General features: G+C 36.2%; 1 protein-coding gene across 2 annotated transcripts; it reads right to left on the bottom strand.

Annotated features, from left to right (window-relative positions):
- Positions 1-118: 118 nt before the first annotated feature.
- LOC102302722 (major histocompatibility complex class I-related gene protein-like) lies at positions 119-11,083 on the bottom strand. Of its 2 annotated transcripts, XM_005947277.2 has the most exons (7): positions 11,008-11,083; positions 9,205-9,474; positions 8,451-8,729; positions 5,895-6,197; positions 2,768-2,863; positions 2,480-2,497; positions 119-1,166 (listed from the first exon to the last, which is right to left on the bottom strand). In XM_005947277.2, the coding sequence occupies exons 1-7, from the start codon at positions 11,057-11,059 to the stop codon at positions 1,117-1,119; spliced, it is 1,068 nt and encodes a 355-aa protein (XP_005947339.1). In that variant the 5' UTR covers positions 11,060-11,083; the 3' UTR covers positions 119-1,116. The 2 variants fall into 2 exon arrangements, with proteins under 2 accessions (XP_005947339.1, XP_042070048.1); XM_042214114.1 differs by lacking the exon at positions 119-1,166 and having other exon boundaries at positions 1,966-2,497.
- Between the last annotated feature and the right edge of the window lie 1,341 nt (positions 11,084-12,424).

The raw sequence follows: 12,424 nt of genomic DNA, 5'->3' as shown, positions 1-12,424 counted from the left end.
AAATCCGTTCAGCATCCTTCTTGGCCTTCAGACAACAATTCTGATGGCTAAAGATCCAAACGGGACAGGCCAAAAAAAAAAAAAAACTTCAACTTTATTAAAAGGTATGCATCGCACCCAGTGTGGCAGAGTCTGTGTGTTACATGATCTTGTGTAATCTGGACTTCAGTTGTAAAACTAATACCCTTGGATATACAAAGCTTAACTGTTGTTAAAGCAGCAAAACAAAAAACAGACATTTCCAAGACAGACATGAATCCAAACTATCCAATAGTTTTAGCTGGAAGAAGACATCCTTTATTGATATACAGAAAGCCTAATTTGGTTTCTGTTGATTACAAAGGTATGCTATTAAGCAACAGTCTCTACAAAAGGGATATAGGTGGCCATTTTTTATGTTTTTTAATTTGGCAAGTTTTATATCTTTTTAACTAACAATATACTGTACAGCTGACTTTAAAACAGGAAAAATGAAATATAGATAAAAATAAAATTGAATTTTGATTAATTAATATATAATCACTGTATGACATAATGCACATAGAGAGACATTGAGTATTATATAAGGCAGAAGCATTGTGTCACAGTTCGCAGAGATAGGGTGATATTGTTAATTGCAATATTCAGAAGTCACTTCATTAAAAAATTAGAAATAAGTGCAAAGACAGCAGTACATTTGTAGTGCACAAGCAAAGATCACATACTCTGGCTTGCTTATTCCTGTGTGCACGGCATGAATGTGTAGATGGCTTTGAATGAAACTACCTTCATTCTATACCTGGTTTCACAAGGCTTATCTTAACTAGGTTATTTCATAAATTTGTCATTTATAATGTTGGAAAACATTAAATGCAAAGTAAAACCCATAATTTAAAATTAAACAACATACATTACAATAACAGGGAGCTTAATCGAGAGAGTGAAAGAGAGGGAGAGAGTGGGATTTTCCTGTAGTCAATTCTTTTCTCTTTTTTTTTAAGCAGCTATTTATAATGCAAAAAACTACTTCATGTTTATGGTAGGAAATTATACTTTTAATAACATTTAGCAGTATCTGACACATGCCAAAGACTTCCATTTTTTCCATGAGGTAATTCACTGAGTTGCATTTGTTAATCACATTTCTGGATTCAGGTTCTCAGAAAGCTCAGTTCCATTATCCAAATCTGTAAGATCAGAAACACACTGTGTAAATGCAGTATGAAGTCTAGTGAAGGCCTCAATCATACTAGAGTAAAAGAGGAGGCAGCCTCTTTGCTACTTGAAAAAAACTTTCAACTGCTCCCTTACTACAAAGGGGTCACTACAGTGGGTAGCTTAGTATGTTTGATTCTGCAGATTTGTATGCTGGATGCCCTTCCTGATACAACTTCAGGGTGATATGCGTCGTCCCCTCGATATTACATTGATGTTTTTTGTTGCTAGGACCAACTTCATGTAGTTGAGCATTCAGCACCCTTAACCTCTGGTAAACCACCTTTTGTCACAATGCCCACCTAGTGGGAGGCAACCTGTCTCCAAACGATCTCAGTTGGGCTCAGAATTGTCAAATATTTGCATATAACTTATCTCTAATTTAGAAACATCAGACAGACTGATGACACATCAGTCTGCACCATCATTTATTTCTCCTAGTGAGGATTTTATTGCGATCAATCACATTAATGTGAGTTGCTAAGGTTTGTGAAAGGAAATTTACTGGAGGAAGAGCTAAATTCACCACCAAAAAGCATGTCTTATTTTGTTTATATGTGAGGTAGTTAATCGAAATGAGAGGGGGAAATGTCATCAGAATTGGCAGGTCTGGATGCCTCAAATCTTTAACTTATATAAGTTAAAGATAAGTTATAAGTTACATATAAGCTAAAATATATATATATATATTTATATATATTTATGAGACGGTGGAAAGCAATGCAAGTCACATGCTATCAAATATAATAAGAAATCTGCTTTGATTGGATTTGATTGGATTTTATTACTGCTTTCCTGCTGTCCAATACTTTTGGAATTTGAGTTCTAACAAATATGTAAAAATGACTCAACTCTTACATGCTTTACACTATTTCTCCAGTACACTACACCTGTGATCTAGACTGCAACACATTTGCAACAGACTGCAGCAGGTCATCATATTATTGCAGGAATGGAATTGCCAACTTGACCCTGTTTAACTGAAAACTGGTAGCAGACTTACTCTGTCTTATTGCAGTTAGATCACTGTCTTGATGCACAAAAGTTGGTATGGACATCTCACCTGACTGTGAGTAACCTCAGACCCGGCCCCCTTTTTTTTTTTTAAGCAACTCTTTCAAATGCGCAGAGATTGCAAGTTGATTGCAATTTTGATCTCACAACTGTCTCAAACTACTGCTGTTTTTTGTGAGCCCATGTGAATTGTAGCTCAGTGTGACTGTAGCCAAAGGCACAAAATAAAATTGAAATGAAAGCAATGCAGAATAAAATGAGTTTGACTTACAGAAAAGATGGGATTCACCTGAAATATAAAAAGAAGACAAGTCATGTCAAGAATGGATTCATCATCTAATCCATACTAAATGTATTATAAGTTCATAAAACCAATAAATTAAAAAAAATAATCAATTGTTCCATTTATTACAACTATGATGGTTTCAGTTATATTATTTTGACTTTGACTGTAATAATTAGACTATTTAATGCTCAATGTTTAAAATAGTAAGTTTTAGAAAACTCATATTTTAAAACCTGGAAAATTAAAGAAAACAAGAAAAATAAAGCATCTCACTTTTTTTCTTTTTGTAAAAAATGTATCCAGCAGGAATCAAGGTGATCATTGCAACCACTGCAATGACGATGAGAACAATCAACTTACTCGGTTTCTCTGAAAAAGAAAAAGACGAATTTCACAGAAAAACTCTTTAGAACAAAGGTGCATTCATCTGGCTATAATTTTATGCATGTGGGTTTTCTTCTACAAACTAAGGTTGTTGATGTCATGCATGCATATCATTCTGTCTGTAAACATGATAACTCAAAAGGTTTTGAATAAATTCTGATAAAAACCTTTTAAGGATTATGTTAGACTGATCATGTTAACAATTCATGAAATATCCTTTATCACCAAGGTCTTAAAGGTCAACTTTGTGGTTTATTGTTTAGAAATTAAATTAAAAAGCTTTATAACTTAGACACTATTATTCTTACAAGTGTGGTTTGTGTTTTCAACATATAGGAAGTACTATATAAAGAGCTAAAATATTGTACATTTGGCCTCTGATCTCACTTTTATATTTTACACTGCCTTTTTTTCAAGTTGAACCCCAAAATTTAAATATTAGATAAAGATAACCTAAGTAAACACAAAATGCAGTTTATGAATTAAGATGTTTAATATTAAGGGGAAAAAATCCGACCCTACACAGCCATGTGTGGAAAAAGTGATTGTCCCCTAAACCTAATAACTAGTTGGGCCACCTGTAGCAGTAACAATTGCAATCAAGTGTTTGCGATAACTTGCAATGAGTCTTATACAGCACTGTGGAGGAATTTTGGCCCCTTTATCTTTGCAAAATTGTTGTAATCTATCCATATTGGAGAGTTTTCAAGCATGAACCACCTTTTTAAGGTCATGCCACAGCATCTCAATTGGATTCAGGTCAGGACTTTGACCACTCCAATGTCTTCAGTTTATTTTTCATTTAGAATAGAATAGAATAGAATAGAATAGAATAGAATAGAATAGAATAGAATAGAATAGCCTTTATTGTCATTGTACAGAGTACAACGAAATTGGAGTGCCACTCCCTTGGTGCAAGTTTCAATAATAAATATAAATGTAAAATATAAAAAGTACAAAAAAAAAATCGTAAGTACTCAAACAATAGTATGTACAATATATACAGGATAGCAGCATTAATATAATGACAGTATGAATAGCAGCATAATATAATGACAGTGACGGTATGGAATAGGTTCAATTGTTTTTGTGCTTATTTACTACGGTGATAGCTCTGGGAAAGAAGCTATCCCTGAATCTGTTTGTCCTGGTTTTATGTGACCTGTACCGTCGGCCTGACGGTAATAGTTCAAACAGTTGATTGCTGGGGTGAGAGTGGTCCTTGATGATATTGCCAGCTCTGCTGAGGTACCGAGAGTTTGCAGTGACCTCCAGGCTGGGCAGAGAGCAGCCAGTGATCTTCTGGGCTGTGTTGATGACCCTCTGCAGTACTTTCCTGTCTGCAGCTGAGCACCCTGCATACCATGTTGTTATGCCGTATGTTAGGATGCTCTCTATGGTGGCTCTGTAAAATGTCACCAGCAGCCTCTCCTCCAGGTTGTTCCTCCTGAGCACTCTCAGAAAGTGGAGACGCTGCTGGGCCTTTTTAACCACCGCTGTAGTATTTGCAGTCCAGGAGAGGTCATCAGATATCTGCACGCCCAGAAACCTCATGGAGTGTACCCTCTCCACACAGCTCCTGTGAATGTAAAGTGGGGCCGGGTCTGCTCTGCCCTTCCTGAAGTCCAAGATAAGTTCTTTAGTTTTCGTGGTGTTCAGTTGGAGGTTGTTAACTGAACACCACTCAGTCAGTCTGTTGACCTCATCTCTGTAGTCCGACTCATCCCCCCTTGAGATGAGTCCAACCACTGTGGTGTCATCCGCGAACTTTATGATGGTGTTTGAGAGATGGGTAGGGGAGCAGTCGGATGTGTAGAGCGTAAACAGGAGGGGACTCAAAACACATCCTTATTTATCAATCAGAGGTGGACTTGCTGGTGTGTTTTGAATCGTTGTCCTGCTGCAGAACCCAAATGTGCAGTTCTGTGGATGTTGTTCTGGGATCTTTTGTGACATCCTCGATGAGTCGTCATTGCACTCTTGGGGTAAATTAAGTTGACTAGCCACTCCTGAGAAGGTTCACTACTCTTTCATGTTTTCGCCAGTTGTGGATGATGGCTCTCAAGTGATTCGCTGGAGTCCCACAGCTTTAGAAATGGTATTATGATCAGACTCACTGATATCAATTACTGTGTTTCTTATTTATTCCTGAATTTCCTTAGCATGGGGAGGCGCTTTTGAGGAACTTTTGGTCTGCTCCAATTTGTTCAGGCAGGTCCTAATTAAGCGATTTCTTGATTGAGAACATGTGTGGCAGTAATCATGCCTGGGTGTGGCTAGAGAAATTGAGCTCAGCTTGTGTGAAACACCACAGTTAATTTATGCATTAAATCCTCACTAGGAGAAATAAATGATGAAACACAGCATTTTGTGTTTACATGTGTTATCTTTGTCGAATATTTACTGTGGTTTGATGATTTAAAACATGCGAACTGATTTCATGTGTGCGGCAATGTCATAGTCATGATTTTATCTGTTTTCATTTTATATACTGTTTTGTTTGTTTCTTTGTTTGTTAATTAGTTTGTTTGTTTGTTTGCTTGTTTTAATCAATTTTAAATCATGCTTTTTATTTGTTTTTGCTTCTAATGTCTCTGTAAAGCACTTTGAATCACCTTGTTGTTGAATTGTGCTATACAAATAAACTTGCCTTGCCCTTGCCTTGCCTAGGCTTTCATGTAGTCAGTTCAGGGAGACAGTCTAGTCTTACAGACTCGAGCAACTGATGGTGTTTTTGGAATTCCGTTCTTTGCTGATTGCTAAAATTTTTCATAATTTCAGTACCTCTTAACATTTAAGATCAGGCACCTGCACACAGGCTGGAGACATATGTGAGAAGGTCATTCTCTAGGATGCTATGTGTTAGGAAAAACACTTTTCCGTTACTATGGTTACTATTTCAACTTCACTATTTCTGTCATGAAATAGTGAAGTTGAAATATTCAAAATGCATCAGTTAATGCTCTCATTGGGCTCACATGAGCTAATCAGTGTTTCTGAGGTGAACTGCACTTACTCCAGTTGGTCTTGATCACTGCTTTGTCCAATGTTGTGACAATGGCGCTGCTAGGATCAGAGAACTGAAACACACACTCATATCTTCTCCAGTCCTCAGGTGTAAATGATGAAACATTCATACTGACACTCATCTGGAAGCTCTCATCATGGTTGGGGAGTACGTCTGTGTGGTACACATTTTCATGAAGCTCCTCTCCATCTTTCTTCCAGAACATCATGGCTCTGTCAGGATAGAAACCTGTAGCGTGGCAGCTGACTGGAGAGGAGGGAGTCTTCTGGAGGAGAGATACAGAGGGAAGAACTGGAGAGAAGGAATGTTGGACAGGGATGAATGGAGGCAATGGACAGAAGGGGTGAAAATGGATGAAAATGTAGAAAAGATGAGAAACAATCCACACAGAATTAGATTAGACAAAATTAAAGACACAGAAATTCAATAGGCAAATATGATGAAAAATACAGAAGCAAATGTAGTGTACATGTTAGATGAAAACCATTATACTAGCAGCAGAAAATAATTGCTGATGAAAGTCAAGTAAACCTGAGAATCAAACTATGATTCATATCATAATTATTACTTATTATATTAATCTCTGGCTCTCTTCCACAGCAGTTTTGCACTTTTGTCCTTTCTTCCTCCTCCCCCTTTCCCCTACCTCAGCCTGTTACTGTTGGAGGTTTCTTCCTGTTAAAAGGAGTGTTTCCTTTCCACTGTTGCCAAAGCACTTGCTCAAACGGGATCATATGATACACTGAAAAAAAGGGATTGGCCAACTCTTGGATTTACGTAAGCATCTTGCGTGTATTTAACACAAGTGCCTCATGCTTTAAAGTTAAGTGTAACTATATAGTGTAGAAACTACATGATATGCAGAGAGGCTAGATTAAATTGTTCATATCATGTTCGAGTGAAGTAAGTCAATAATTTACTGCGACACCGCACGGGATTTCAGTCTCGCACGCTTTGGATCGTGGTTTCAGGAAGGCATCCATCTCAGTCAAATCGAGCCACCGCCTCTAAGTAAATTGGGTGGTTGTTACATTAAAACAGTCTAACTTGTAATTTAAACACAATCATTTCATGTTTCTATGAATGTAATTAAATCATGAAGAATCTGTACGAAATTCAACAACTTAATTTGTTCTTGTTGAGATGACCTGATACAATCTAGTAAGAGTGGTTAGTTGCTGAACTCATGAAATTCACAAGATCGCACGAGATGTCAAACTGCAGGAAAATCACTGGAGTTATAAGAGGCAGACAACTACACACACACCACATGTATGCTATTGCTATTTATTGTGGTTTAACCTGTCAAGGACAAAAATGTACAAAAGAATTCTGCATCAAGCCTTGAAATCATAGCTTTCGTTAAGTCTGGATTGGTGGCATGGTGGTTAGTGCTGTTGCTTCACATTAAGAAGGTCCTGGGTTCAATTCCACAATCTCGCCAGTTTGCACTGGGTTCTCTCTGGGTATTCTGCTTTCTTCCCACAGTTAAAAGTCAAGCAGTTGTTAGAGTTAGGTTAATTGGTGATTCTAAATTACCTGTTAATATAAGCGCAAATGGTTGTTTGTGATAGACTTGTGAGTTGTCCTGCCTTGTAACCTACCACTTCAGGGTTATTTCCCTGCACCAGAATAAGGTTAAGAGGATGGTAGCTATCCATTCAATCGTTATGGTAACCAGACTCTAGACTTTGAACATTATGTAATATGAAGACAACATGTAGTATTTAAGTGACCAAGTAGTGCTGGGGTAAAAGTTATTGAATAGTGTTGAAATAAAATGACAAAATTGTGAAGAATTAAAATATTCCAAGAGCTCAACATACTTCATCTAAACATGTTTCAATCGTGTTTTATGAACACAAAATGCACATGTTTATTACATATGAAAAAGTTGTGTTGATTTAACTCAATTGTTCAAGTTTCTGCCAAAGCAAAACGTTTGTGTGCAACCAATGTCCACTATTGAATCAAGTAAATCCAACATGGCCTTTTTTTCAGTGTAGTTGGGGTTTTCTCTGTTGTATTATTTCAGGGTCTACTTTACAATATAAAGTCCCTTGAGGCGACTGTTGTTGTGATTTGGTGTGAAATACTGACTGATAATGCTGTTACATCAAAGCAAGAAGTCCTGGTTTTTAATCAGTGATGTATTTGTTTTTCTTGTGCTTGCATGGACTCTCTCCACGAACTCTAGATTTTCCCTGCAAATTGTGTGTGTGTGTGTGTGTGTGTGTGTGTGTGTGTGTGTGTGTGTGTGTGTGTGTGTGTGTGTGTGTGTGTGTTCTGAGTGTCTTAGTTATCTAAAATGGTGTTTAAGTATTAGATTAACAGACTAGTATGAGTGACAATCATTGTCAATCTCTATTTTTCCTTCCATCTCTAAATACAGTTTTTGCCTAAAGACGTTATTAATCACAGCTTTAACCAGCAATTGCCAATGAAACATTGTAGCAGCACAGTTACCTTCTAAATCTTTTAATATAAAATCAGAGTAAATGTTTTGCCATTATACATTCGAAAAAATAATCAATTTAAAGGTACCTGTTCTCTGCAGGGAGCTTTTCCCACTGTCTAAATACATCTTGAGCCTCTCTGGACAAATCCGAGTGTAGAAGTCTTCAACGTCTTTTTTATAATTTATGACATATTCCCAGCCCTGTTTTATCATAGCAGCCTCTGGTTTCAGCGCAATCCATGTTAATGTCTTAATATCAAATTTAAGAAAATCTTCTCCATCATATCCATACTGAAGTACACCGGTCACCTCTCCAGTGTTTTCATCCCATTCACAGCCCTCTATCTTCTGTACAATGTGGACACCTGAACAGTGAAAGGGAAAACAGGTATTTCAACAACCATGTTTATAGTGTGCACTGTGCGAGGCACTGTTATTCTCCAGTGTTTGTGTTATGCTTATGATTCCAGTCAGACAATCTGCCAACATTTTCTTAGACCTGATTGATTAAGATTACAAGAAAAAAGCTTCAGAAAGACAAGAAACAAAAACAGATTCACTCCAGGGCTATAAGCTATAAAAAGCAGGATAACTGTTTTGATTTTACTTTTTAAAGGAAAATCTAAATCTACCAATGATTTAACTGAAGATTACAATGTAGTACTGTAAATATATTATTGTATTAGCTTTTTAATGAATATTCACAATAGCAGTATCTGAGAATTTCAGGTCTCAATCAAGTAACACAAAATTAAGTCTTTAACCAATTGTACATTCATATTTTTTTTACATATGTCCTATGGTTTATAATGATATGACATATATAAGGAAATAATGCACCTCCAGTTTGGTTGAACTGCTGCTTCAATGTAAAAATTAATCCCTTAAAGAAGTCTGGCAGATTCTCAAAACACAGAAAAGTGTACATCGCCAAGTGCGCACGGTCATCATCTAATATTTGTTTTGCCCAGTCCTGTCTTGGCTGTATTATTTTGTTGTTGATGTCACAGTAACCAGCCTCAATGCCATCAAGCTCTCCAACACCCACAAAGTCTGGGATGTTTGCGATCCCAGATGATCCAGTGAGAAAATACATCAGTGAGTGTTTCACTGTGGGCAAATAAATTTATATAATGTTAGTATTGGGAAATAATAGTTATCAGAAATCATCAGAAATGTGATTAATTCATTCATGATTTGGTTAGCATATTCTCATAAAAGTAGAAGAGGAAATGTAAATTCACCTGTCAAAGTGTCATTGATGTCTCTAATCAAAGTTTTACGGCTCTACACTTAACCCAAGTCCCTAAATACTGATGGCTCTGTAGTTTCTGTCTCATTCAGTCCTATATGCCATCCATGTACTGACAACATAAGAAGTAAATTATGTCTTATATTTTAGTCTACATTTTATTTTGGAAAAATAATACTGATTATAATTTTTTTAAGTGCTACCAATTTGCACTGCACAAGACATAATGTGGATTGCACAACACTGGGCACTATATTCTTCATTTCCAGTTAATACTTGTACAGCTGCTGTTATTGTGTGTGTGTGTGTGTGTGTGTATATATATTTATTATATAGTTCTATATTGTGTTTTTTGTTGTACAGTTATTTTATTTTCAACTTTAATTTATATATTTTATCTTATTCTTTCCCAGTTAAATTTACCCTTCATTCTAATTTGTGTTGTACAGTTATTTCATTTTTAACCTTAATTTTTTTTATATTTTATTCCTTCCTAGTTAAATTTACCCTTTTTAATTTTTCATATTTATTTCCTATCTTATTCATAGCCTTTTCCTTTTTGTTTTCTTTAGGTCACGAGCAGTTGTCTGCATTTCACTGCATATCGTACTGTGTATGACTGTGTACGTGACAAATAAAATTTGAATTTGATCTATATCTTTTAAATATGGAAAGTATTGTTGTTGTTTTGTTGTTGTTGTTTCTCAGTAGGTGCTATATTATAGATTTGGATTCATTTTAATTTAACCTAATCTTAGATTTAAATATTACATTTCTCATGTACTAATATTACTTTAATATTATATTAATATAGCACAAGGTTCGCCTTACTTGACTAGAAAAGTTGCTTCAGTACTTCAACTTTTACTGGAGCATTTTTTTAAATTGGTATCTGTACTTTTACTTAAGTAAATAAAGTCTGCATGTTTGCTAATTCTGATGCTCATGCAATACACCCTTTCACAAACATTAAAATTTGCCTAACCAGCATGTTTTCAACATTCCTCAACTTCACATAGTATGGAATGTTTGGGGCTCCAAAAGATATGACACAAAACCTCAACAATAACTGATTCAGCTGTATGACTGGTTGTCATGCCACTAAGTACGTCACATTCCTTTTACTAAGAATAGTCTTACAAGAAAACTTGCAGGACTTTATTTTGTTCTTGCTTCACATTCATTCAACTTCACATAGTATGGAATGTTTGGGGCTCCAAAAGATATGACATAAAACCTCAAGGGGTTTTTCACTGTAGGACAACAATAACTGATTCAGCTGTATGACTGGTTGTCATGCCACTAACTACGTCACATTCCTTTTACTAAGAATAGTCTTCTCAAGTAAATATGAAATTATAAGGTTTTTTGATTTTGAATCGTGATCTTACCTGTAAATGCAGTATGACAGAGAAAGAGCAGGATCATTAGCTTCTTCATCATGGTTAGACAGCTGAACTTGAACAGAAGAACTAACAAGAGTCGAGTGGTTTAATAGGTTTGTTCAGTCTAAAGTTATTTCCTGGTGCAGCCCTAGTTTGGCATTCTGAATACGACACCCTGCAAGTGAACGCGGTGTGAAAGGAATGATGTTTTCAATATTTGACCTCAGTAATTAAGTAACTAAGTAATTATTGTTTTTTTAGTTGGAGTAGAGATAAGATCAATGCAAAATTAACTAAAAAGAAAACTTTCAGAACTTTATTTTGTTCTTGCTTCACATTCATTCAACACAATGTTTATAATGGTTCACTGTTTTCACAACACAGTGAAATTCACTTCCTATTAAAAGTTTTTCACATTTAAAGCAGACTGACATCAGTCACGGGAAGTCAGTACTAGAAGCATGTCTGTTTCATTATTCCACAGTATAAATACTAGAAAATACTGCTGCATTGTTAACATCTTATAGGACATTGTAAATTGCATACATGTTCTATTCTCTGACTTCTCCACGATTTTATTCTTTCTTTTACTTTTTAATTTTTATCTCTAATTTGAAAGGTCTTCAACAAGCCATCGCTGTCTGAATCTCACATGCAGAAGAAAATAAGATATTGAGGGAAATATTTATTTGATCTACTGCTGAGTTGTATTTTTGCTCAGTCTCTCATTTTTAAGATAGTTTCATTTTAATGGAGAGGGACAGACTCTCCACAAAAATCCAGAAAATACACATTCCATAAAAGTTACAAATTGCATCGCTTGTCATTGATTAAATTACGTATTTGATCCACTACAAACCAGTGAGAATTCTAGCTCACAAAGATTGGACTTCAGTCAATCAATATAGACACTCCTGAGCTCAGTTCATTATGCCTCATAAGAATTATAATAATAAGTATGTGTTAGTCCCCGTATGGAAATTAATCCTCTGCATTTAACCCATTCACCCAGTGAAGCAGTGGGCAGCCACCAATGCAGCGCCCGGGGACCAGTGTGTAAGGACGGTACCTTGCTCAGGGGTACCTCAGGGTAGCCATTCAGGGGAGTCGAACCCCTGACCTTCCAATCGTGGGGCAACCACTCTACCTACTGAGCTATCCCTGCCCACTTTTTTGTCTTTTTTAAAAAGGCCTAGGTCAGACATCTTCTAGAACCGGCTGCTTGCCTAAATCCTGCGTTTGGGTACTCTCTCCCTTCTCTCCACACCACGATGCTCTGACAGCCATACTGCACACTTTGATGTACAAGCTGGGTGTTCCACATCTGCAGCTGAGAACTGACTGAGCGTCCTGCATGTAGCAGCAGATTATTTAAACCATATATTAACCTTTATAAGATACTGTATAGTATCTGTAATTGGTA

Source organism: Haplochromis burtoni, unplaced genomic scaffold (genome assembly GCF_018398535.1).
Source record: "Haplochromis burtoni strain Fernald_Lab_line unplaced genomic scaffold, NCSU_Asbu1 Contig_519, whole genome shotgun sequence".
Classification (NCBI taxonomy): Eukaryota; Metazoa; Chordata; class Actinopteri; order Cichliformes; family Cichlidae; genus Haplochromis; species Haplochromis burtoni.
Note: the sequence above shows the minus strand (reverse complement) of the source record. Positions and strands in the feature narration are given on the sequence as shown.